Raw genomic sequence first — 22610 nt, forward strand, 5'->3', positions numbered from 1 at the left:
CGCTGGGAAGTGTAGTGCCGATGAAGGAGGCGGAGTCCCGCGGGGCATGCCGGGAGGTGCAGTCCTCACAGCCCGGCCGTGGGAGCCCCTCAGCCCCAGCCTGGAGCCTGGGAGGCTCCGGCAGCCCGGCCCGGGCTCTGCACCCCCCTCGGCCTCTTCCAGCTGAGGAAGCCCCGGGCTGCGGCCCAGCTCATGCGGATGCTCGGCTCTCCCCTGGCACATGAACACACAAGCAGAAAGGGCTGATGAGGCCGCTGCCCTGTCACAGCACAGCCCCGATCCGAGACCTCTAGGCTCTGCTATTTCAAGGTAAAAGTTCTCCAGCTTTAAGCCCGCAATGTCCCTCCCCGCAGGAACAGAGCTGGGAATTGCGGAGTTCACAGAGCTACAGCATTAATGTGCTTTTCTTGGGAATTCTCCCAGTCCACTGAGGTACTCTTGCTCAGAGAAATAACTAGAGAAAGTTAATTTGGGCCTTGAGATATGAAGGGGGAAAAAAGTCTCAAAGTCATACAATGAGTACAGAATTTATTTAAACAAGCAAACATGCAAGTGAAACAAGGAAGAAAAGCCACTGTCCTTGGCAGGATGACTGCAGTCTACAGTCTCCTTCGAAGTACAACTGCTTCCCTAATGATTGCAACAAGAACCGTATTCACAGTCACAGTGTTTGATTAGAACAATTAGAAGAAAATTAAATTCCTGTTGGTTTCTTTAAGGAAAATGTCCAGTCTGGTAAAGAATCCTAAATGAGGTGCAATGGCTTCCTCCACTGAGGCAAATTCATCAGGAATTAGGAAACATTTTACAAAGGAACAGAAGTTCCTGAAATTTTGCCTGAGGTTTACAAGGAGTGATAAATGAGTGTCACTCTTTTTTTTTTGCAGTTCAGCTGCACACTGTGAGCCCAGGGCAAGAATTACCTGAGAAAGCTTTACACTCAAAATGAATATAGATCTGCTAAAGGCTTATTGCAAATGAGGTTATCCAAATTAAAGAGCCAAATTCTTTAACTTTTGAACTATTTGATACACAAGACTATTTTCTAATTGCTTGCTACTATCATGGGAAAAAATACTCCTATTTAACAGGTAGAGAGGACCAAAATAAAGCGTTGATGTTTCTAAGGCCACAAAAAGTGTCACCACCAGAACACAGGTAAGTACTAACACGTCATGCCCTTTGTGCTCAGATGACCAGCCAATTCAGTAGGAGACTGAAACGAAAGAAAACTCTGCTTAGAGTTGGAGTTCCAGTCCCAGGGTGCATCAACACTCAGCAAATTAGTCCCTGCCAGGGGAACACAGAGACATGGCATGTAGGAAAACAGGCACAAAAGGCAAATGACTCACCCTGGGCTACCAGTAGGTCAGTGGTACAGCAGGAGACAGGAGCAGCTCTCCTAAGCATCAACCAAACACGTTTCTTGGCAGCAGCTAAAAATGCTACATTAAGACATTGAGAGCTCTGAAAGGTCTTTGGTCTTAGTGTGCAATTAGAAACTAATTTTGTGACCTTCCAGAACTCAAAATGGACATCTCTGGTGAAGAAACACTGGACAGTTTCACGGGAAAAGCAGGATGTTTTTCTACAAGGCTTGCTGAAAAGTTCTTGTGGCTTCTGTGATAGGATCAGAGCTGCTGCCAGAGCTGAAACCCAGCACTGTGACAAGCAAGAGAGAAGATTGCCCTGAAGGCCTGCTCCAGGGTCTGCTTTTTTTCTGCTCAAATCTACAGGCAAATTATAAGAAAGAAAATTCAGAACTCTAGGTCCCAGATGTACTATGAAGTGGATAAAAGCACTGGGCATGGCTGATTACTTGAGTTTTAGTGAATGGTTTATGGACATAGTGCAACTGTAGCACATTTCACTTTATTCCCTGTGTAAAAAATTATTAATAAAGATGTCCAAGTTGATGGCTAAGCGATTCTTTAGCCTTAAACAACTTTCATGCCTTCACCCTTCTTTTTTTTTTTCTCCCCTCATCATGGTAGTAACTGAGTTTTCAAAACGGTTTCTCAGTAGTGACCAAAGTAATTACCCCAAGTAATGACCTAATCTGGTAACGATGTGTTTGGAATTTGACTTAGACTCCAGCACTCTTTATCTAATCCCCAAAAGATCTGATGCCTCCAGGACCCAGCTTGCAGTCATTGTAATAAATCCACAAACTTTGGCACAGAAGCTACAGGATCTCCAGACAGGAGGTCGATTCGAAGTAGCACATTGTAGGAAAACCTACTTGGGAAAGAATGTTTCGATTTGAACAGATTTGACAAATCATGGCAACAATTACTTTGTGGAAGGGCTCCCATGGGAGCATTACTTTAACACCTTATTTTCCAGTAGTTAATAGGGGTCATTGAAGGGGTAGTGGGGGTGTCCAGCATCTCTGGCTACTAGCTTTCCATCCACCTGTGAAATAAACAAGACAGTTTCAAGTCAGAAAGATAAAACCCATTCTTACTCAAGTAAGTTTCAAGTTCTCCATGATGTAGATTTCTAAACCTTTCTATCCCAAATATCTGGGAGAACATTTTCAGCTTGAACAAGAGCTCTTCCCTCTACTCCAAGTCCTTTTAGCCTTTCTAGAAAGAAAAGACAGACTTCTGTAGCCTAGAGCAAGAGTCTCTCAAGCTGCAGAGACTTGAAGAATTAGACTAAGGATAGTTAAAAGCCTTGTGCCTTGTAGCTGTTACTGAGTAAGTACTGTTACATGCACGCTTCAAAACACTTGATTGGAGCCTTTGTCCCTGTTTCCATGATAGAGAATTGCTGGGCTGTGAATTTTAGAGATGGATAAGATGAAACACATTGAGAGACTTGTTCAGGGTCATATACTGAGGCATTAATAGTGTCACTGAACTCCTTTTAGGAACATTTCCACAGAAGACCAGCTTGTCCAGCTGTAAAATGGGAGCACTGAAATCAATACTCACAGATAACCAGTGGCTCAGGCTGGCCCAAAACCAGAGATGGCCACGTAGAAGTCTCAGTTCCTACATCCCACCTCAAAGCATTCAGATGGACAACTTGCATTTCTGGTGCACCAAGTCCACTGCAACACCCCCAACGTCCGTGTAGCTGAGGTAAAACCTCATCTGTAACATGTGGGGAAGTCTGGGTGCAGCACTGACCCAGAGCACACACCTCCCCATGTGTCAGGTGAGCATCATACAGCCAAAACTTAAGTTAAACAACTAATGCCTCAATAAAAGTTTTATTAGAGAAATCCTTGATTTTTAATACATATAAACGTGATGGTTTGATCACTCAAAATGTTATAGGCACAGAGGAAATCGCAGGGACTTCCAAACCAAGTATCCACTAGCAAGTGCTCAATTAGCTTTGAATGTAAAACCTGCATTTCAAAGCAACTGGAATTCCTGCAATGAGCTGTTTAAATGAAATGAGTCACCTGGGGGCACTGCGGAGCACAGAATGAAGATGTTACGGTGTAACATTTGACTAATGCTCCAATTAAAATAGACCTGAAATGAAGCTGTCAGCTGAAGGCCATCCTTAAAACAGGACAGAAGAGTCACAGTAGCTTCAGGTTTCCTCAAGTTCTTTTGAAAGCCAACAGCTTCCTCATGTTCCTAGAATTCATATTCACTTTCCCCCCCAGTTCTGTCCCCCTGCATATTTGTCCACACAGAACTAGCAAGCATTCTTGTTCACAGCAGGCCAAGACAGCAGCTGCCAGAAGCAATGTTTCACATCACTGATCCCAGTCTACTCCAGGAATTTGAGAGGAGGGGGGATAAAATCAGCAATGAACACACCTGCAGGTCAACAGTAGCTAACTATTAAAAAGAGATCATGATGTGCTCACTACATTCCTCCTCTCCTGACCTGACAGTCATTTAAGTCTCACTTAAGTATATTCCTTGGCCAATTATGTTTCCAAAAGTCTGGATTTCAGATTGGTGCAAGGTATCTTGCAAACTCTATCCAGATAATGAACAGTTAAAAGTATAAAGCAACTTTAATTGTCTACATGCAATGTAATAGCCTCCCCTCAGGCTTTAAACATACTCAATGAGGAAGAGAGTGGCACAATTTTAAGAACTTGTGCCTATAGATCAATGAAATAAAGCCAAGAAGAACTGTCTCATCAGTTATGACAGGAGCTCTCATGTCACTGCCATATCACACTTTGAAATCCAGACACTAAGTCAGATTCATAGTGGAGATAGGCATGAAAGGTTAGACAGGAATTTTAATTCACAGTTGATGAAAATTCTTTCCAATAAGCCCAGAAGGGATGGGCAGGAGACAAAAGGTTCCATTAGAGATCTTAGAGCTACAGAGCCATGATTTAACTCTACTCATCTTGCCTCTTCCTGTCTTGTTATCTGACAATATGGCAATATCTTTGAAGCCCAGCTGCATCACATTCACCCTTTCTCAAGCTGGATGGGCTGCCACTTTGAACTGTATTTCATCTCTACTTTGCGAATCCCTGTGATCTGATCAGGTCTCCCAGGGAACAAAAGCACATGAATTATCCCTGGCTCATTCAAGCCAAGCTACATATTAATGCATTTTGCAGTTTCATTAACAAAACAACTGTGTTTGCAGCGGGAGTAACAAAACACTTGAAACAAACATATTGTCAGCAGCAGGTGTGCTTGTCACTACCCCATTCACACAGATCAATAGTTAAACTGCTTGTTTGGTGTACAGACTCCTGAGCCATAAACACAAAGAGAATTTTGGCTTCAGGGATGTGAGGGTTTATATTTATGCACACATATAGTAAAAAGGGTGGCCTTGAGGCTTATGTAAGCATGACAAACAGTGAAAGCTGTAACATGTATCTACCCTTGATATGAGACAGTCATTCCCCACACATCACAGCTTCTCTTTTCTAACTTGGGCTGGTCACTGATATACTCCCAAGTATTCAAAAAACCCACAATGATAAATCCTAGAGAAAAGCTTTCCCCAAGGAATTCCTACAGCCAGCATCCACTACTGAAGGATAATTTACAGGCAAAGCATTGAAGAGGCCAGACTATGCTTGACAGTTCCCAAATTTGTTGAGATTTCCTGTATCTGTACAGTGTACTGCATGGCAGAGAAGGACTAAATCACTTCAGATTCATTGTAGCACAACTACGACAACTTGTTACAGTTGCCATATCCTGGCCAGTGATGCACCAGGGAATGGCAACAGCTTTCCGTGGGGAAGTCAGAAGCAGGACAAGAAGAAATGAGAATATAAAGCTAGAAGGTAACAAGGCATTGACTATCTTTTTTGCAATGAGGGAAAAGGAACAAGTTTAAGTCCTTTAATGTAATAAAAGACAGACCATGAGGACTTCAACACTTACAAGGCAGTAGCTTCTCTAAAAACAAACTGGCATCTGCTAGCACATGAGGTAAGGGTTTGTGTGCCAGTGAATTACTGATGCTAAAAGATGCTAATGGATTTGGGGAGAAAAACAGAACAGCCTAATCCAAACTCCTTACACTGGAGGAAGGTCATTACAAGAGATTCTGAAAAGGGGGACATGCAGTGGAGGGAAGGGGACAAACTCCCTGATGTGACTTCCACAACGGATGTGGAGAAGCAGCAGCACCCTGAGTCTTGTCTGATCTTAGAGGTTTATGGTACAAAGTAGACAGTGACAGCTGGCACAAGGAGTACTTCTGGAGGAATGCCATGGAGCTTACCCTGCTTGGACTTGAGAAGAACAAATCAGCAGGAGTCTGGTGAGATTTGAAGACGGGACTCTGATTTAAAGACCCACAGGAGTCAGTAATGAGAACTCAAGAGAGCCAATCATGTCCAAAACAGAGGACAAAAGTTTTCAGTAAGCTGCATTTTCTGTACCCAGCTTTTGAAAAATTCTTTCCTCTTAGATACCCTAAAAAGATGCACTGTTCTTATGAGTAAATAGTTCTGATGGCAACACTAAAGAAACAAAACTGTAAAAATCCCATGTGGTGGCCATATGCACGTAATGAAAACTATTAGAAACAAGAAATTTACCGTAATCATTGGCACGATGTAACGCCAGTTTTTATTCAGGCTTCCAATGTGGCTCATCTCCTCTTCTGTGAGACTGAAGTCAAACACCTGTGAACAAAAGCCAGAGCTTTACTCAATAACCATAGGTTCCCATCAGTTTGTTTTCAGCTAATAAATATGAAATTGCAAATAAACTCATAATGAACACCAAAGCAAAGGTGTCAAGTCAGAGCTGTTCACACGCTTGCCAGATCTACGCTTATATTGGTACTGCATAGTGCTCTGCCACTAAGATAGAAAGCAGTGGGACTGTTTCTCACAGTAAGTGCTGCCTATTTGATAAATATTCTATTTCCATGTAGATCTAAACCTATTTAGAATCTAAACCTAGTTAGAATTTATGGGAATTTCTTGAGATTTCTAGCAGCACACTACATGCTAGAATTTGGATTAATGGGAGTAAGAGTTACAGAAAAAACTCCTTAAAAACAAGTATGTAACCAGCCAATCTTTATGAAAAAACATCCAAGGAGGTGATTCAGAAACACCCCTCAAAATTGTTTAAAGCCAGGGTTTTCAAATAATTTCTAAAGTCTCTATATCAGAGCAGAAGTGAACCACACTTACTCCTTCAGCATCACTAGAATGGCAGTTTGCTGGAGATGTAGCCACCAGCCCTCACTAGCAGGATAGAGCAACTAAAACTTATAAATAAGAATCACTGAGCATACTTAGAAGACTTCCTATTTCAATCAACTTGCGTCTCAAAAAAATTTAAGTACAGATTTTTAATTTAAACCTCTACAAAGTACATTCTTTACCTTCTGATAACAAGACCATGCATGTACACATTGCACACACTCACACACCAAGTTGCTTAAAGCACATCCTTTGTTTTCAAAAAGCATCTTTACCCTCCCTCCCCAGCATGTGCATACGTGAACAAGTATGAACCAAGTGCCTCAGCTTGCTGCTCTCGAGGTTGTAGGACAGTATAGCAATTACTCACTTGAAAAGGGCATTTCTGAAACTCCTCCATTTCAGCTTACCTGGAGATTCTGCTGAATGCGAGCAGGAGTGACACTCTTGGGAATGACAACCACTTTACGCTGCACTTGCCATCTGCAAGAGGAGATGAGAGACTTTGTCTGTGCATGCAGTCCAAGAACAATAAGTACTGATTTTGGATGAGTAATAATCTGTGGCAGCAGAGATGCCACTTCTGTGAAATAAAAACCTCCACAGGACTGACACAGCCCTGTATTGTATTAGGACCTGGTATGTCCAAGCTCAAATAAGACAGTAACAACTGAATTAATCAGAGAGGGGAAGATGTTCGTACTTTGGAACAAGCATCCAGGTTTCAAGTGTTTTAAGCTAAAAATCCAAGAAACAGTCAGAAAAACATATTTAGGCATTTCAAACGAGTTCTAACCTGACAACCACTCAGAAACTAGATGAAAACCCAGATCTCTGAAGTGCCTGTCTAGTGGCTTGAGCACAAAATCTTGAACACATTTGGCTCTCTGGGTAACCTGCTACTGCCTGAGACTGTGGTAGTGACACTTAGTCAAGAAAAATGAGGATAGAAATCCAATTTTAGTTTACAAGGTCCTGATCACATTCTGGGTATCGTTCAGTCACCTTGTTTCCTAATATTTAGTACCTAGCTATATAAAAACAATAAAGCAAATAGTTCTTCAGTGCAAAGGAGGCAAGTCTTTTCCTCAGCCTCTCTTCCTGGGAGCCCACCTGAGTGCAGCAGCAAGCACTAGAGGCTTCAAGGAACTGGCCACATGCCAATTCAGTGACCAGCACTCAGATGTGGTACACTGCTGCCTTAATTGTCCTACTGCTATTTCCCAGCAGAAAAGGTACTGTCCCAGACATGGCAATAGTCCATGTGAACTATCTCAGACATGGATCCAGGCCCTGAATGGACTGATCTGATCTAGTCTACCTGCCCTAAGGCAGGACCAACTCTACTAGCTTTGTAAAACAAACACCAAGTGGGGCTTGCTTTTGGCACTCCCTGTGATTTTAACCCCTCCCTGACACACTTTAAGTGGATTCCTGTAGCTTGTATGTTTTGCTTGATTGGAGGCTGGGTCCCAAACAGCACCTCTCTCACAATTACTCTGTACCTGAGGATGATCTGTGCAGGTGACTTGCTGTATTTTTCTGCAATTTTTTTGACGCCAGGTTCCTCTAGCAGCACAGGCTCATCTGGGTGTTTCCACATGCGATCCGGAGAGCCAAGGGGACTGTAGGCAGTGACCACCAGTCCTCGTTTCTGGCAGTGAGCAATCAGCTCGTTCTGAGCTAGGTAAGGATGGCATTCCACCTGTTAAAATGACCCACAGTGAGTGCCTACAGAACAGATAGCAACATACAATGAAACAAACAGGAAGTCAAATGTCACCCTAAGTTTTCTTTCCGAGTGTTGAATTTTTGTAGTCAAGACTCTCACGCAGCTTCATGTAAACTATGTATATATTCAGAATGATCTACTTTGTTTACATATTTCTCCTCTGGGAGGAGAAAGATTATTGATGGTGATGCTCACCTACGAGGTTGAAGAGATGGGAACCTGTGTGCTTTCTGATAAAGTGTATATAAATGGAATCAGAAATATTAAAATAGAGCTTTCCTGCCTTTCTGCTGCCTGCCTCGTCCTTTGTGTCCCCGATACTGCGAGTCAAGCACAAAAGAACCACACATACCACAGGAGTTCATTCCAGACTCCAGAAAACCTTATGAGAATAAGGTTTAAGTCAACCTTAGTAACACAAGTCACTACCAGGAGAAAGAAGTGTTTGGTAGGCTAAGCTTACAGAAAACAGATCACCTAAGCTTGGTGCTGGACTTTCCTTTGGTACCAAACAGATCATCCAACAAACAATAGGGATTCAAGTTACTCCCTCACAATCTTTCCTTTTTGCAGACTAAATTGTTCCTCACATGGAAGATAAACTCTTCAACAGACCTGTTCATCTAAGCAGGTATAAAATGCCCATACAACATGGATGTAGGCCTCCTTTCCAATCTGCCTGGAAAGACAACCTCTGTGTGTCTGCTCCTGCAGAGCTGGCTGTATTCTTCCCTGCAAATAAGAAGCTGCATCTCTTGTGCTAAACAGATGACTTTTGTTTGCAAATTCTTCAGTCTTATGGACAAATAGGAAAGGCATTTGTCTCCTTTATCCACCTTACCTGAAGCACAGCTGGCTTCACAGTAGCCACACTTAGTACATCATCAATCTGACGACTGTTGAAGTTTGACAGCCCAATGGCTTTCACAAGACCTTTTTCCACCAGTTTCTCCATAGCCTTCCAGGTATCCTTGTAGTCAATGTAGTCATATCGCATTGTGTTATCAGGATTCTTTGGGAAGAGATTGTCCCCTCGTCTACAGCATCAAAAGTGAAGTGTAAGTACATGCATCAAATTATTTATGTTAGTTCTTCACTTAAAGAAACCTTCCTCAAAATAGTCTTAAAAGTTTCTACATAGTCTGAAGTACGGAGTACAAACTGAATTAATCTGTCTGTTCGATTCCATTGCAGGACTTCACCTACAAGCAGTTATTACACAAGACAGTCTTTCCTACATAAAGTTGTTACACAGCACTTTGAAGTACTCACCTATACAGCAGTGACTACACAGAGCTGATAAACCACTGTACACAGGGCAGCAGTTCTTTGCACACTTTGATTCCAAAGAACAGCTGATTTAGGGAGCAGCAACTCACGCTTGGAGTTGCTACCAAAGGGATCTGGGTTTAAGAGCTGTCTAGTCAAAGGATACTGGCCTTCCCACTCCCTCTGGATTCTGTAACTGTGTCACTACTCAATACAAGCACAGATTCTCCCAGAAGTATTAACATATACAGGTTGTTTATAGGTTGGGTGTGTTTCCTTCCAATTAGTCATACTAACACATTAAAAAAAAAAAACAAAAAAAACACCACCCACCCAAACAGACACAAAGTAGCCAGCTGTGCCAGGTGACATCCCCACAGCCAAAGGGCAACCACTGGTCTCAGAGCAGTCCTTGCTGGGAAGGACACCAGCAATTCCCCTGGAAGAGTCCTGCTCTGTAATCACCACAGGACTCTGCTGGCTCAGCACTGAGACACTCGCACTGCTCCAGCTAAGCAGTGAATCGTGACAAATGGCAGTACCTGGGGACAAGGGGAGATAGTTCTTCGTGTCAATCATAAATCTAGAACCAAAAATCACTCTGAAAGCCTTATGAGCTCCCAAGTCAGAAGAGCTTGTCAAGAGTACTGTACTAAGTGAGAGACATTTTCTAAATCAAAAGGCACTGTGATTTTCATCTGGAAGTCTGTTTTAATTTCTCTGTAAGTAACATTCCTTAGCTCAGCCTCCCAATGCAACAGACATTATAAATAAGCATGCAATAAAACAGCTAAGTAGAAATAATGGAAAACTGCAGAGTATACGGTTTCCAATGAGAAAGAAATGAAACTGCTTTATTAGACTGTCAGTTTTGTCAACAGAGTCACAATATAATCTAAATTTAAACATTAGTACTATCTAAACATACATTATTGTGTTATGTGTCATTATCAAAGCAATGTTTGATAGGGTGGTTTCTTTCAAGCAAAAGAAAAGCAAACCTGTTGCACAACAGGGAATTTTTAACAGCTCTTCCTCCAGACCAGTTCTAGTTAAAAATACTTCCTCATTCTGCTATGCTGAGGAATATATTTATACTTTGAGCATCTTTCATATTATCATTAATGTATGACATTTGTAAAATTCAATTGATATGACTAGGAGAAAAAAATATTCTCAGATTTGCAAAACTCTTAAACTGAAAGGGCTTGAGTGAAGCCTCCATGCAAACATCTGACAACGAGATTTATTCCTTCTGCCTTTTTGCTGATTGTAGTCAGGTGGGGAAAGAATTAGTTTCACATCTACAAGGAAACAGAGTATGGAACTGTGCTTCTCATGGGATTGTAGGTTAGGTGCACTTAGCACTTAACTGGAAAACTTTCTTGTCTGTTATTTCCTCAAATCATAGAATTACTGCAATTTGTGTCATAAGAAGTCAATTCACTTCCACCTCATACAGATACCACCATGATACTTGCATGTTCTTGTCCACTCCAGTACAGTTAATAACTACAAGTGAAAAGTGTTGTGAAGCACTTAATTTCCATTTTACAGATCAATAACTAAGGCACAAAGCAGTTCTGGTATTTCCTCAAGGTTTCCAGGTAGGCCAACGGCAGAACTAAGAACTACACTGCTACACTTCCCCAATGCCTAGATGAAGACACTAGACTGTTCTAAACTTTAAACACCAAAAAACACCTTGTAGGCAGCATAAACAGAAAGAAATTCACAGCTCAGAAAGAACATCCTCAGGATATAACATGAGCCACTTATCTAAAACTGGTGCTTCTGCATTCTGTGCCCTTTGCATCTAGAACTTACTCAAAGGCATGAGGCCAGTGCATGAGGTACAGGTCCAGGTAATCCAGTTTCATATCTCCAAGTGTTTTCCTCAATGCTGGCTCTACATCTTCTGGGTGGTGCTTGGTATTCCAGAGCTTTGATGTTACAAACAGGTCCTCCCTTTTAATAACCTTCAAGAAAGGAAGAAAAGCATAATATACAGGAGCAAGTTCAGAAAGAGAATTGCAACAATTCCCCAATTAGTTTTAAAACAAAGAGAACAACCGAAGTTTTGTGGTTTGTTATGTTTTGGGGTTTTTGGGGTTGGTTTTTTTTTTTTTTTTTTTTTTTTTTTTTTTTTTTTTTTTTAAGGTAAGACATGGAACCTACAAATTAAACCTGTCAAAAATACACTAGATGGAGAAGAGCCAGAGAAATACACACAGTGGCAAGTCTTAAAGAATATCAAATACTTTAGCAATTTGAAGTTTTGAAAAACAAAAAAATTCCTTTCCACATAAACACTCTTCCAAAACTTCCAATTCAAGGGTTAAAGCCATTACTAAGTGTGATGTGGCCAAAAGAATGATTACTCAACTTATTCATATGTAAATTTTGAAATTTCCATTTAACAATTCACATATTCCAGGCCCAACCAGCTAACTTACTTTACTCATCACATGCTATAAACCAAGATTGCTTCTTGTGGAAAGTGTGTGGGGAAAATAATCAGAAGATTCCCCAAACCTCTGCATTTGAGTTTCTAGGCTGTGGAAGGAACACACTAAGAACTGGAAGCTCTGTACCCTGTGTTGGAAGGGTAAGAACCAGAAATAAAACAATGCAGAACTGGTTAACTAGAAAGTATAAAATACAAAAGGGAGATCGCACTGGGCAAAGTGAAGCACAGAATTCCATTAGAAAGGCTGCTTCTCACTGTCTCATGTCTGACAAAACTTCACTCTAGTGTATTTTGAAGAATTTGAAATGATTCATTCGTCAGTTTCTCTCTTCCAACCATTCAATTATTTCTGTGTTTCACACAAGAATCTTGCATTTAAAAGGAAGATATCTAAAAATTCTTTTAAAAAGAATTTTGATTCAAATTCTAGCTCTAAGTTAGCTAGCTAATATGAACTGAACAAAATGCTTCCCTTTGTTACCACATCTAGAATGGAAGGAATCCCTGGGGCAAGCTGAAAACAGCCTTTCTCAGACACATCACATAACAAAGAGACTGCCCTAAAGCCAAGGCAAGAGCAGCAGGAAAGCAAGAACATGAAAACTTCCTTTCCATGGGCTGTGAGGCTGTACAGGTTATCCGTTTGGCCCCTTTAGGGAATATATTCAAGATTCCACCTCAGCTCATACATAAGAATGCCTGTCATACTACATTATACAGGTGCAGATTATGGAGTCACATTTATGAACCTTTCATGTGCATTCACTGTTTTTTAAAAAAATTAAATTCACCACATTTACTCACTGTAATTTTATCTATAACAAAAAAAAATACCTACAGTTGATATTTTATCAACAAGCAAAAAACTAAATTTTATGTGGCTATCCCCCATTGCATGCTAGACTGGAAAGTCAGGGTGGCTTTTCATACAAATCATGACAAATATTTTACATTATAACTACTGATTCTGGGAACCCCAAAGTATCCAAATGGGGATACTTTGTGAGGGGAAAAGGGGCAGGTAAAGGGAAAAAAACACCACCACCACCAAAGGTATTTTCTGTACTTCCATCCAAATATCCCTGACAGTCTTTCCTCCCCATGACAGTCAGGAGGGTTCTAAGAGGAGAGAAAGCCCTCTTTCATGCCTTCTCCTGCTAAATAGCAAACAGCTGGGATAGACCAGCAGGAAAAGGCACAAATGTTAACTTCACAGGGGACAGCTGTAAGTTTTGGCACAGGGCAGTTGCTGTGTTTTTACCTTGTTGGGCCCAAGGCACTCCTGGAAGGCTTCCCCGATCTCGGCTTCGTTGCTGTAGGCGGCCGCGCAGTCGATGTGGCGATAGCCCATGCCGAGGGCGTGTTTCACTGCCTCCTTCACCTGCAACCACAAACACACCGCCCGGGCACTCGCTGAAAAGGGATGTGCCACTGGGGAAAAGCTAAAAAACTCTCAGAGACTTAGTGAGCAACATCCCCCCCAAAGAAACCACTGATCTGCATAAGGTCATGAGAATAAAACAGGAAGATCTGGAGCTGCTGTGGCACTGCCCTTAGCGGGGAAAAGCAAATGGCTGGCAGACACTCCAAGAGGAACAAGAAAATGGATCTTGCATACTGGTACACAGGGCCAGCATGCAAGAATGCACCAGACAGAATAAATCCCTACTCTTCACTATAGCTGTTACACGTTTCTTAAATTTAAAAGGAGTTGTAAGAACCAGTTTACAAATAAGTACTGGCTTAAGAAGAGAACTTTCTTGACCTAAGTGACAAATCAACATCAGTAAAACCTGGAATATATTTCCTCTTGCCCAGTAAAAAAAGAGCCTGGCTCCTAACTCTAGAATCACCACTCTTGGTTCAACCACTCACACTTAATTACCAAGACAATGCTCCTTTATGGAACATTTTTCTTTATTGTCCCATGATTGCACAACGGTGAAAGTCATACTGCTGGGATACTCCTGATGATGCTCACAATTTACATTTTGCTTTCAACACTGCTGACAGGGAAGATGTTGCCAACAACAACACATCTCTTGCTCCATATTGTCACACAAAAGCCAGAATGATTTTTGGAAACCTAGGCACTACTTTAATTCTGTATCTGCTTTTGAAAGCTCTAATGAAACACAAGCATCAAATGTCTTCACATGTGGGCCTCAGATATGGGGCAAGTCTAGAAACCTGAAGGAAACAGGGAATGGCATCTTTGTGAAGACTCATAAGGAGCTTTTGAATAATGGTTTTCTAGAAACGATTGTGCAAGAATGAAGAATTACTTCACTTGTCAGTGTAATCATCATCCCCCATTAGGCTGATGACCATTTAGTAAAATCTGTTTCATCTAACTTCCAGTAGACAGTTAGAACACATTCTCTCTTACATCTGTCCTTCTGAAGTACTACAGAAAGAATAGTACACCCCATCTGCACAGGGATTTCTATACATTGCACCTCACTGACTTGTCTCTCAAGACTGTGGGAGACTGTAAATTACTCTGTGTATAAGGCTTGATGCAATAGGGCCATAAATGTTAAGTAAGATCACACATCTCTGGTCATGAAATTAAAAAATATGTCCACAAAGGCTAGAGGGAAATTGATTTCTTTCAGTTTAATCAAAGTGCCAGCATTTTCAAATTTAAAGCAGACAAAATTAGTAACACCAAGCAAAGGCGTGTACAGTCCCGCTTCCAGATGCTACAGAAAGGCAATGGGGAATCAAATGTGAAACCTCTCCCCTGCTGGTGGATTTAATTTGTTTTTCTTGTCAAGAAGTGCAGTAAAAGCAGACACAGGATATTCTGACTACATTCTTTGGCATTTTGAGAGGAAAACTGGAGCGTAGCTCAGTTTTCCTTAGCCAGGATGACAAAGCACTTCTATTACAGCAGTGAACTCTTCTTTTCTCTAGCAGGATGGCACTTATAGTCCTTGTTTCACCTGACAAAGACACTTCTCAGGTCACTACAAAATCAAGGGCAGGGTAATTCTGAAATCACTTGAGACATAGTAAAGGCTTTTAAGACTCAGTATCTATCCTCCAAAAAGGTGAGATTTGTCGAGAGGGACAGAAAACCAGAAATGTTTTATGTCTGGAACCCTCTATTTCCTGTATCAGATTAGTACTTTTTTTAATCAAACAGGCACAAAGATTACCATACATTAAAGTAGGCACCACTCACAGAAAAACAGATATAAAGCACTCTAAACATGTCTCTGCAAAGTAATCAACAAGAGGCTGTATTTTTTAATCAGCATGTTTTGAGAAATTTCTAGCACTAAAGAACTGGGACTGATAATTTAAAGGTTTCGATCTGAGGAAAAAAAATCGGTATTTGGGTAAGCTACTCCCAGCCTCCTAAGACATTCCAATGTGAACTGAGAGCTACTGTTCCACTCAAAAGGCCAACAATCAAGAGGAAACAAGCAAAAAACAGGCTTTTTTCGAGGGGAAAAATAATAACATATAGATGTACGTTTTTAGAAAGTACTTTTTTTTAACAGGGAGTTTTGTATTTTTGAGATTAACTTCAGATATATATATATATATTTCACAGTAGATAGAGAAAAAAAACAAAACAGAAGCAGTTGAAGATTCATATGCCTGTGGGTATTTGTTGTTGTTAAGTAAAAATAACCAAAGGACCCTTCAAACTTTCCATATATTCTTCAGTTTAGCCTGTCAATACTGCTATGAAAGGAGCAATTAGAGGGTTTACTTTGCACTAGGCAAGTTGAGTAACACAGCTCAAGTGTGACACAGCAATCCATCCCCATAGAACTAAAAAATTAGGTCTTGCTAAAAGTAGGTCTGAAAGGATCTTGAACCATCTTCCAACCTATCCTCAAGACCCACAGCCGGGCAAAGTAAATCCAGACCACTCCTACACACATTTGTCATAGCCCTTCTTGTGACAGGCAGTCTATTCCAATGCTTTGAAATCTTTATGCTCAAAGTCTTTTAGATGACTCACAAAGATGGACCTGATGCCACATCCTGTTCCTCCCAGACATGAAATCCACAGTTTGCCCTTTGTGAGGACTTTTTGCACATTTGCAAAGTGCCATCACAGCTCCTCTCAAACCTCTCTTCACCACATAACTGCAGGTGCTTCCCCCTTTTATCACAACTCACCTTTCCCAAACCTTCCATCACTGTTGCTGCTGCCTCATCAGCTGTTTCATGCCTTTCTTCAAATGGTTTGCCCCCAAAAAGACACCGGTGTTGCAGTTGGAGCTTCACTCTCCTTCACTTTATATCAAAGTCTAAGGAACTATACTCCCATTTAATGATCCCAGTAAGGGATTTGGCTTGCCACCCACCCTCTTTTGAAGATGAACAGACTATCAGTGGCAGATTCAGAAACACAATCTGTAAGTTCCCATTAATTATAATATCCATTACTAGATTTCCATTTCTTCAATTTGCCTCTCACATGGTTAAAAAACTAATAAACTATCTTTATACTTCCAGACAACACAGAGTTCAAGTGACAAGGAGCCTCTCATGCACAGTCCCAAGCCATTATGAAGAGATTTCCACTCTTAACAGTTCAATACTGCTGGGAAAGAAAAGGCTCTGACCAGCCTCTCCTGCTTGCTTCAAAGCTGACACATTTTAGCAGTCCTTTTGCCAACAGGAAGTAGGAAAAAACCAGATTATCAGTGCACGTGATATTCAGATGCACTATGACCAAATGTTGCTACATCACAGTTTCTAAATATTGCACTAAAATTTGCTGAAAAGGAACTCGCACCACCAGATAAATAATGCAAATTTAAAAGGTGTTCCCTAAAATAAAGAGGTTTGCCTCTTATCCTTCAAATGTTGAATTCAAGTGCCTCCATTAACAGCAGTGATTTTTTCTGTGCCCATAACTAAGATTCTCTGTATTGTCTAACAAACTTCAAGAACTAAACATTCTCCCCCGAAGCTGCAATCCTGTCACAAGACACCCTGTCTGACTTGTTTTCTGAGGTGCACTTCTCTTTAGCTTTTCCAAGGTTTCACACAGAAATATAAGCCCTGTGTCTCCCTGTCCAACAGAACCAGCCTCTGCCACTGCAGGTTAGGCTGCTCATCAGGTGGGGATCAATCCTCCAGGTTGAAAGCATGGCTCACTTGAGAGAAGAGAACAAAGCATTAAAGGATTACAGATAATCCAGATGCAATATCAAAGAGCCACAGTACTGATATTCTTGATGCTCCTGTCTGAATGCATTTCTCTTTGAACTCATTCATGCTGCCAGCTCATAAACTTCTGTACTGTCCTCCTTCCATTCAACAGCCCTCCATCATATTCCCATAGAAACATGCAAAACAATTTCTCTTCTAGCATTTGATCATGTAAAACACAAAACATTCTATTATTTTGTATGGTGCCAATCCTATAGTCTTTCAACACGGAGCTAGATTCAATTGTTTTCCCCCTATTAGTATCTAGGAAACTAGGGCTGCAATGACACCTTTGTACAGGACTACTAAGATCTGTCTACAAGGTCAAGGCTTATATACAATCAGGAACAGTAACAGCCGTAATAAAGAAATTACTCAAATTTGGCAAGGGAAAGAATTACAATCTGCAAAATATTTACCTAAAATAATTTTAAAGCCATCCATTTCCACACTTGCTTCTAATGCAGCCCCTGAACAAAAGAGTTTTTGATAAATAGCCTCTACTTGGGAAACAGCTAAATCAAATTTAATCCATGCTAGTTCTTTTGCTTCTCTGGATTTTTGCCTCCTAATCTTTAATTCACAATAGCAGTTATTATCCCTGAACTACATCATGTCCTTTTAAGGGTAAATCATCTGGACACTGCCAAATTGCTGTTATAGTCCTGAATTTTTGAAAGTGATAAGCAGAAATTCATTAATTCCATAGGAATCCTGTAACTCTGGCCCTTTTCACAGCACTTCCTAGATTTTGCTTTCAATACATCCTACAAGGAAGTCTTCGAAGACAGTAGATAATCTAAAGAAGTGACTCCCAAGGAAACCCAGAGAAGATGGCTGGATCCTGTGTGGGATTCAGCTTCCAGCAGCACTGCTGACTATGGCAAAATCCAACTGAATTAGGTTTAAATTACAGACAAACAGGATCTGTCCTGGTTCCTTTCTAAGGCCACATGTTTCTCAGAACAATTAGTTCACAGAATAAACAACACATTCATATTTTGTTTTTTTAGTTTCAGACATTTGCTTTAGACAAAGCACATTTAACTGTTTTGAGTGCACAGAAATTCATCCATTAAGTCTGTGCATGTTAACAAACTTAATTCAGCTATCATTTGATGTTTTAAGTGGCAAAGCTGCACATTCACCCTTTTCCTCATTTAAGAGGTTAACTGAGGTCTCACACCAACTCAGCTTCCACATTAGTACAACTTCTGTTCCCAACAGATCCACTGTTCTGACAGTTGTTTGGACAGGAAAACCCACAGTAAAATGGCTCTGAATAGGTTTAATTTTCATAGCTTGTTTCCCACCTTTTCCTCTAGCTGACACAAGAGAATAGCACGCCTTGAGAAGAGTCTTAACTTTCCCTCTCAGTCATGAGCAAAATGTCATTCAACATAGTCCAAAAAACATCATAAAGCTCACACAAGAGCAGCAGTGAGACATTCACTTTCTGCACAGACATGCAGTGGTGTGCATAACCCAGAGAAGCTGTGGATGCCTCATTCCTGGAAATGTTCAAGGCCAGGGTGGATCGACCTCTGAGAAATCTGATCTAGTGGAAGGATGTCTCTGCCCACAGCAGAGAATTGGAACTAGATGGTCTTTAAGGTCTCTTCCAATCCAAACCATTCGGTGATTCCACAATTCTTTGAATACCAGCTACAAATTCCACTAAGCAGTGGACATTACCTTTCACAGGAAGTACATAAAAATTTCTTCCTGAAAAAGTGTATCTTTTAACTAAATGAAAGAAATACAAAAAGACAGACAAAGGGGAGAAGCATTACAATAGCAGGCACACCAATGAGCACACAAACATTCCCACAGACTGCTTGTAGTAACACACAGAATTGTTTCCAAGTGTGGTGTTTGCCAATTCACTGCATTCAGAAGCAGAGTGAATGTCTAATGATACATGAGTCCTCTTATTCTAAAAGCAGGCTGACCCAAGCAAGTTCTTTGTTTTCCTTCTAACCATTGGCTGGCTGCTGGAACAGGACAAGAACAACTTGAGTTTCTGCCTCCCAAAATAATGCTTTCTGCTGAGTCATCAGCCTAAGCCAGAGGGGTGTCTGGTCAGACCGTCAGCCTGAGGACTTGCCAGTGGAAGAGTCCAGCATCATATTATAGAAACACCCTTCACTGCTCTTTTTCTGGGTTTATGTCCCGGAGCACCACTGCCTGAGTCCAGGGTTAACAAGTCTGAAGGGATCTTCCTTTCTGGAAGGATCTGCTGTCTTTGTGCCTTAAGGCCTTAGTCATGCAAATACACACATACATACATTCAGCTTCAGTGGACTCAAGACTAGAACAGCTCAAGCCAAGGATCCAGGCCTCAGATCTGGGACCTCCAAAAAAAGTGCACAAACACACATAGTACTTGAGAGCACAGTATCCTACTGTTCACTGCTTACTTGGCCACGGTCACTTTTCCAAGTTCCCAGCCCCACGAGAGGCATCTTCTGCCCAGTGTGGAGTGTAACAAAGTCGCATGTTGCAGGCATTTTTGCCTAGAAAATAAAAAGAACAAACAGTTTTGCAGAAATTCTTTAAGTTGCAACAATTTACCTTTTCTGCTCACAATGGCAAAGCTTTTTCATCAACAAAGGAAGGGCTTACAGTGTGTCCCAAAATCCTCACAGTCTACGTTTCTGCTCAAACAATTAAAAAGAAACTGCATTCAGGATGAGCTGATTTCAGTTAGTTCCCAAGCTCTGCTGTATCCAAAATCATTATTGTTATTTGTTTAAAATAAACCAACAAAAATAACCAAGAGTGGAAGAATGCAATGGTAGTTGAATAGCTGACTATGTAGGAGGAATGGATGTTTTCAGAGTTCAGCATCCACACAGCATACTATCCCAAAATAGGTCTGCCTTCTCAGTGTTGCACTTTTCCTCACATAATTTGGTCCCAGCTGATGGATGTGTTCACAGAGTTTATTCTTTCAATTTCTTGCTTAGCTTCTCAAGCCAAACTTTTGTAGATTTAACAGCAGACACCAAAGAGCACACTTTGTTCTTCAGAGATACAAATGCAGCTGGAGTGACCCTGACCTGAAGGCCATTGTAACCAAGGAGCCTGGGGATCCCTGTAACAGTTAACCTGACTAGGTCCAGGTTCATCTTGTGCTGTGGGATGCACAAGCTGCAGGATAAGCTCAGCAGCAACCTGTAACAAGTCTGCAGGTCGCTCACACTTTGTACCTGCAATTATGCCACCTATGTGTCCTTGCCTTTATCTAAAAAAGCAGGAAGTTCTCCTGCAAGCATCCTTTCTGCTCGACAGCAGAAGTGATGAACAGAGGTGTTTTCTTGTAAAAGAAGACCTAGCAGTTCAAATGACAAAAACAGGGTAAGCCCTGCTATGGACAGGGTCTGCACACCGCTGTGGGAGATCTGCTCAGTGCTGCACAAGCTGCGGCTCCCAGTACCTGAGGGGATGCACACTCTCCTCTTTCTTTAAAGGGTTAGCTCTAAAAAACATCATTCGAGATGATACCTTAGAGTCTGAGTGCCTTTCTTATCAGGACTGTAAAGGGCCAGCACCTCCTGGTGTAAGACAATCATTACACTGAACTAAGAGCCCTGGATTTGCACTGAAGTCCAGCTATTGGTGCTGAAGACAATCACTGGTGAATCAAACTGCAGGTGTACATCTGTTCTATTGGAGTAGGAGGTCAGAGAAGGCAGGATGACAATGCCAACAGTATTCTCTTTTACTCTGAGCTTGCACAGCCATTTTGTAGCCAGCTACATACAAGTGGGTGATGTTTACCTGAATTTAGTTGCCTAAATAAAGACATCTCCTTGTATCATGCAACACAACTAAAAACTTAGGGGGTTTTGATTCACTTTGGCCTGCAATACAGATAAGATACCAACAGTATGCTTTACACAACTATGTTTTGCAATCATCTTAAGGGTAAGAGTTCAGCCCAGAAGACAAGGTACACGTTTAATCAACAACTAGCATCAGCACACTTTTAAGAATAATCTTGCTTCGTGTAACATTGCATATTAACACTGCAGAGAGATTTGAACTATAGCCTCTGGAAGAATGGAACACATCAGAACGGCAGACACTGGAAGAAAATATGTTAATTATTATTTTCCACTCTGATTCTTCCCTAAAATAGGGGATTTAGGAGAATCACATTTATTATGCTAGCCATAATTATTCAGTTCATTTAGAAGTTGGAAGCCTCCTCTTAGAAGAGCAGAGATAAAAACAAACATAAAAGCAAACTAATTCTTAGGACAAGTAAGATAGGTTATAGCTTAACATCACCAGCCTACTGCCAGATTCACGTGACGGAATTAAAGCTCAGAGTAATTCAAGAACATTGTAAGGCTGGGAGGCTGCATCGATAACCAGAGCAACGCAAACTACCCCGCTTCATCAACCCACAGCTACAACTCATTTTTAACCTAAACCAAGGAGTCTTCCAGCAGCAAAACAGCCACGCATATTAGCAATACTTAAGTCGCTGTAACTGAGCAGCTTCTACCGCACAGCTCAGGGTAAGCCCTCTGCATTTTGGCTCCCCCGGAGGCGCCAAGCGCGCCCACCCGGCCCTTATCGCGGCGGCGCAGGGCGGGCCGGCCCGGCTGGGGGCGGCGGAGGGCGATAAGGCGGCCCCGGGCCCCGCAGCGCTCCCGCACTCACCGCCGCTACCGAGACTGCTCCCGCTACCGAGGCTGCTCCCGCTACCGAGACTGCTGCCGCTGCTGCCCGGCCCTTCCGCTTCCGCCGGGGCAGCGCGGGTGCCCTGACGGGTTCAAATGTGAAAGTCCAGCCGTGGGGCCGTCACGGCTCTGCCCCCGGGGCCCGGCCCAGCCCCGGCACGGCTCCCCGGCACCGCCCCGTAACTCAGCGAGCCCCCGGCACCGACCCGCTCCCTGCTGCTTATCGGGCCCCCTCAGCGGGTTCGCCCCGCTGATCTCTCGGCCCTCCCGGCCCGGTTCCCGCCGGGAAGCTGAGGCGGCCCAGCCTCGCCGCTCCCGCCCAGCGCTGAAGTGATAAATGTGGCCGCACCACACGGGAGGAAGCGACAAAAGACGACCCCGGCCCATAAATTCGACAAGAAGCGTTTGCATCTCCCCGACTGCCGTTTGTTGTGGGCCTCATGAAAGCGTTTCTACGTGTGGGGAGACCGAATATAGCCAGTTTTATTTGCAGCCCTAAGTACAGGAATGCAGGGAAAGTTGAAAGGCCAATTGCACTCGTTTTGCTTCAGCTTTTCCTAAGTGCTTTATGCACTCTAAGGTGCATAAAGAAGAAGTGGCACTTTCCGGGAAGGTGGGGGCTCCTCTCCTTGCACATGGCCA

At 42.1% G+C, this 22610-nt stretch overlaps 2 protein-coding genes across 5 annotated transcripts in view; one reads left to right on the forward strand and one right to left on the reverse strand.

Annotated features, from left to right (window-relative positions):
- Positions 1 to 22610, forward strand: part of PRDX1 (peroxiredoxin 1) — a 354741-nt gene that overhangs the window by 321581 nt on the left and 10550 nt on the right. The gene's annotated exons all lie outside the window — the stretch shown is intronic.
- On the reverse strand, positions 512 to 22095 carry AKR1A1 (aldo-keto reductase family 1 member A1). 4 transcript variants are annotated; one of them, XM_066324966.1, is made up of 9 exons: positions 21976 to 22095; positions 19695 to 19790; positions 13352 to 13471; positions 11448 to 11599; positions 9193 to 9388; positions 8125 to 8324; positions 7030 to 7102; positions 6002 to 6088; positions 512 to 2415 (listed from the first exon to the last, which is right to left on the reverse strand). In XM_066324966.1, exons 2-9 carry the CDS (start codon positions 19782 to 19784, stop codon positions 2350 to 2352), a joined length of 984 nt encoding a protein of 327 aa, XP_066181063.1. In that variant the 5' UTR covers positions 19785 to 19790; positions 21976 to 22095; the 3' UTR covers positions 512 to 2349. The 4 variants fall into 4 exon arrangements, with proteins under 4 accessions (XP_066181063.1, XP_066181062.1, XP_066181065.1 ...); XM_066324965.1 differs by lacking the exon at positions 21976 to 22095 and adding an exon at positions 21949 to 21969; XM_066324968.1 differs by lacking the exon at positions 21976 to 22095 and adding an exon at positions 20782 to 20803.

Source organism: Sylvia atricapilla, chromosome 9 (assembly GCF_009819655.1).
Source record: "Sylvia atricapilla isolate bSylAtr1 chromosome 9, bSylAtr1.pri, whole genome shotgun sequence".
NCBI lineage: Eukaryota > Metazoa > Chordata > Aves > Passeriformes > Sylviidae > Sylvia > Sylvia atricapilla.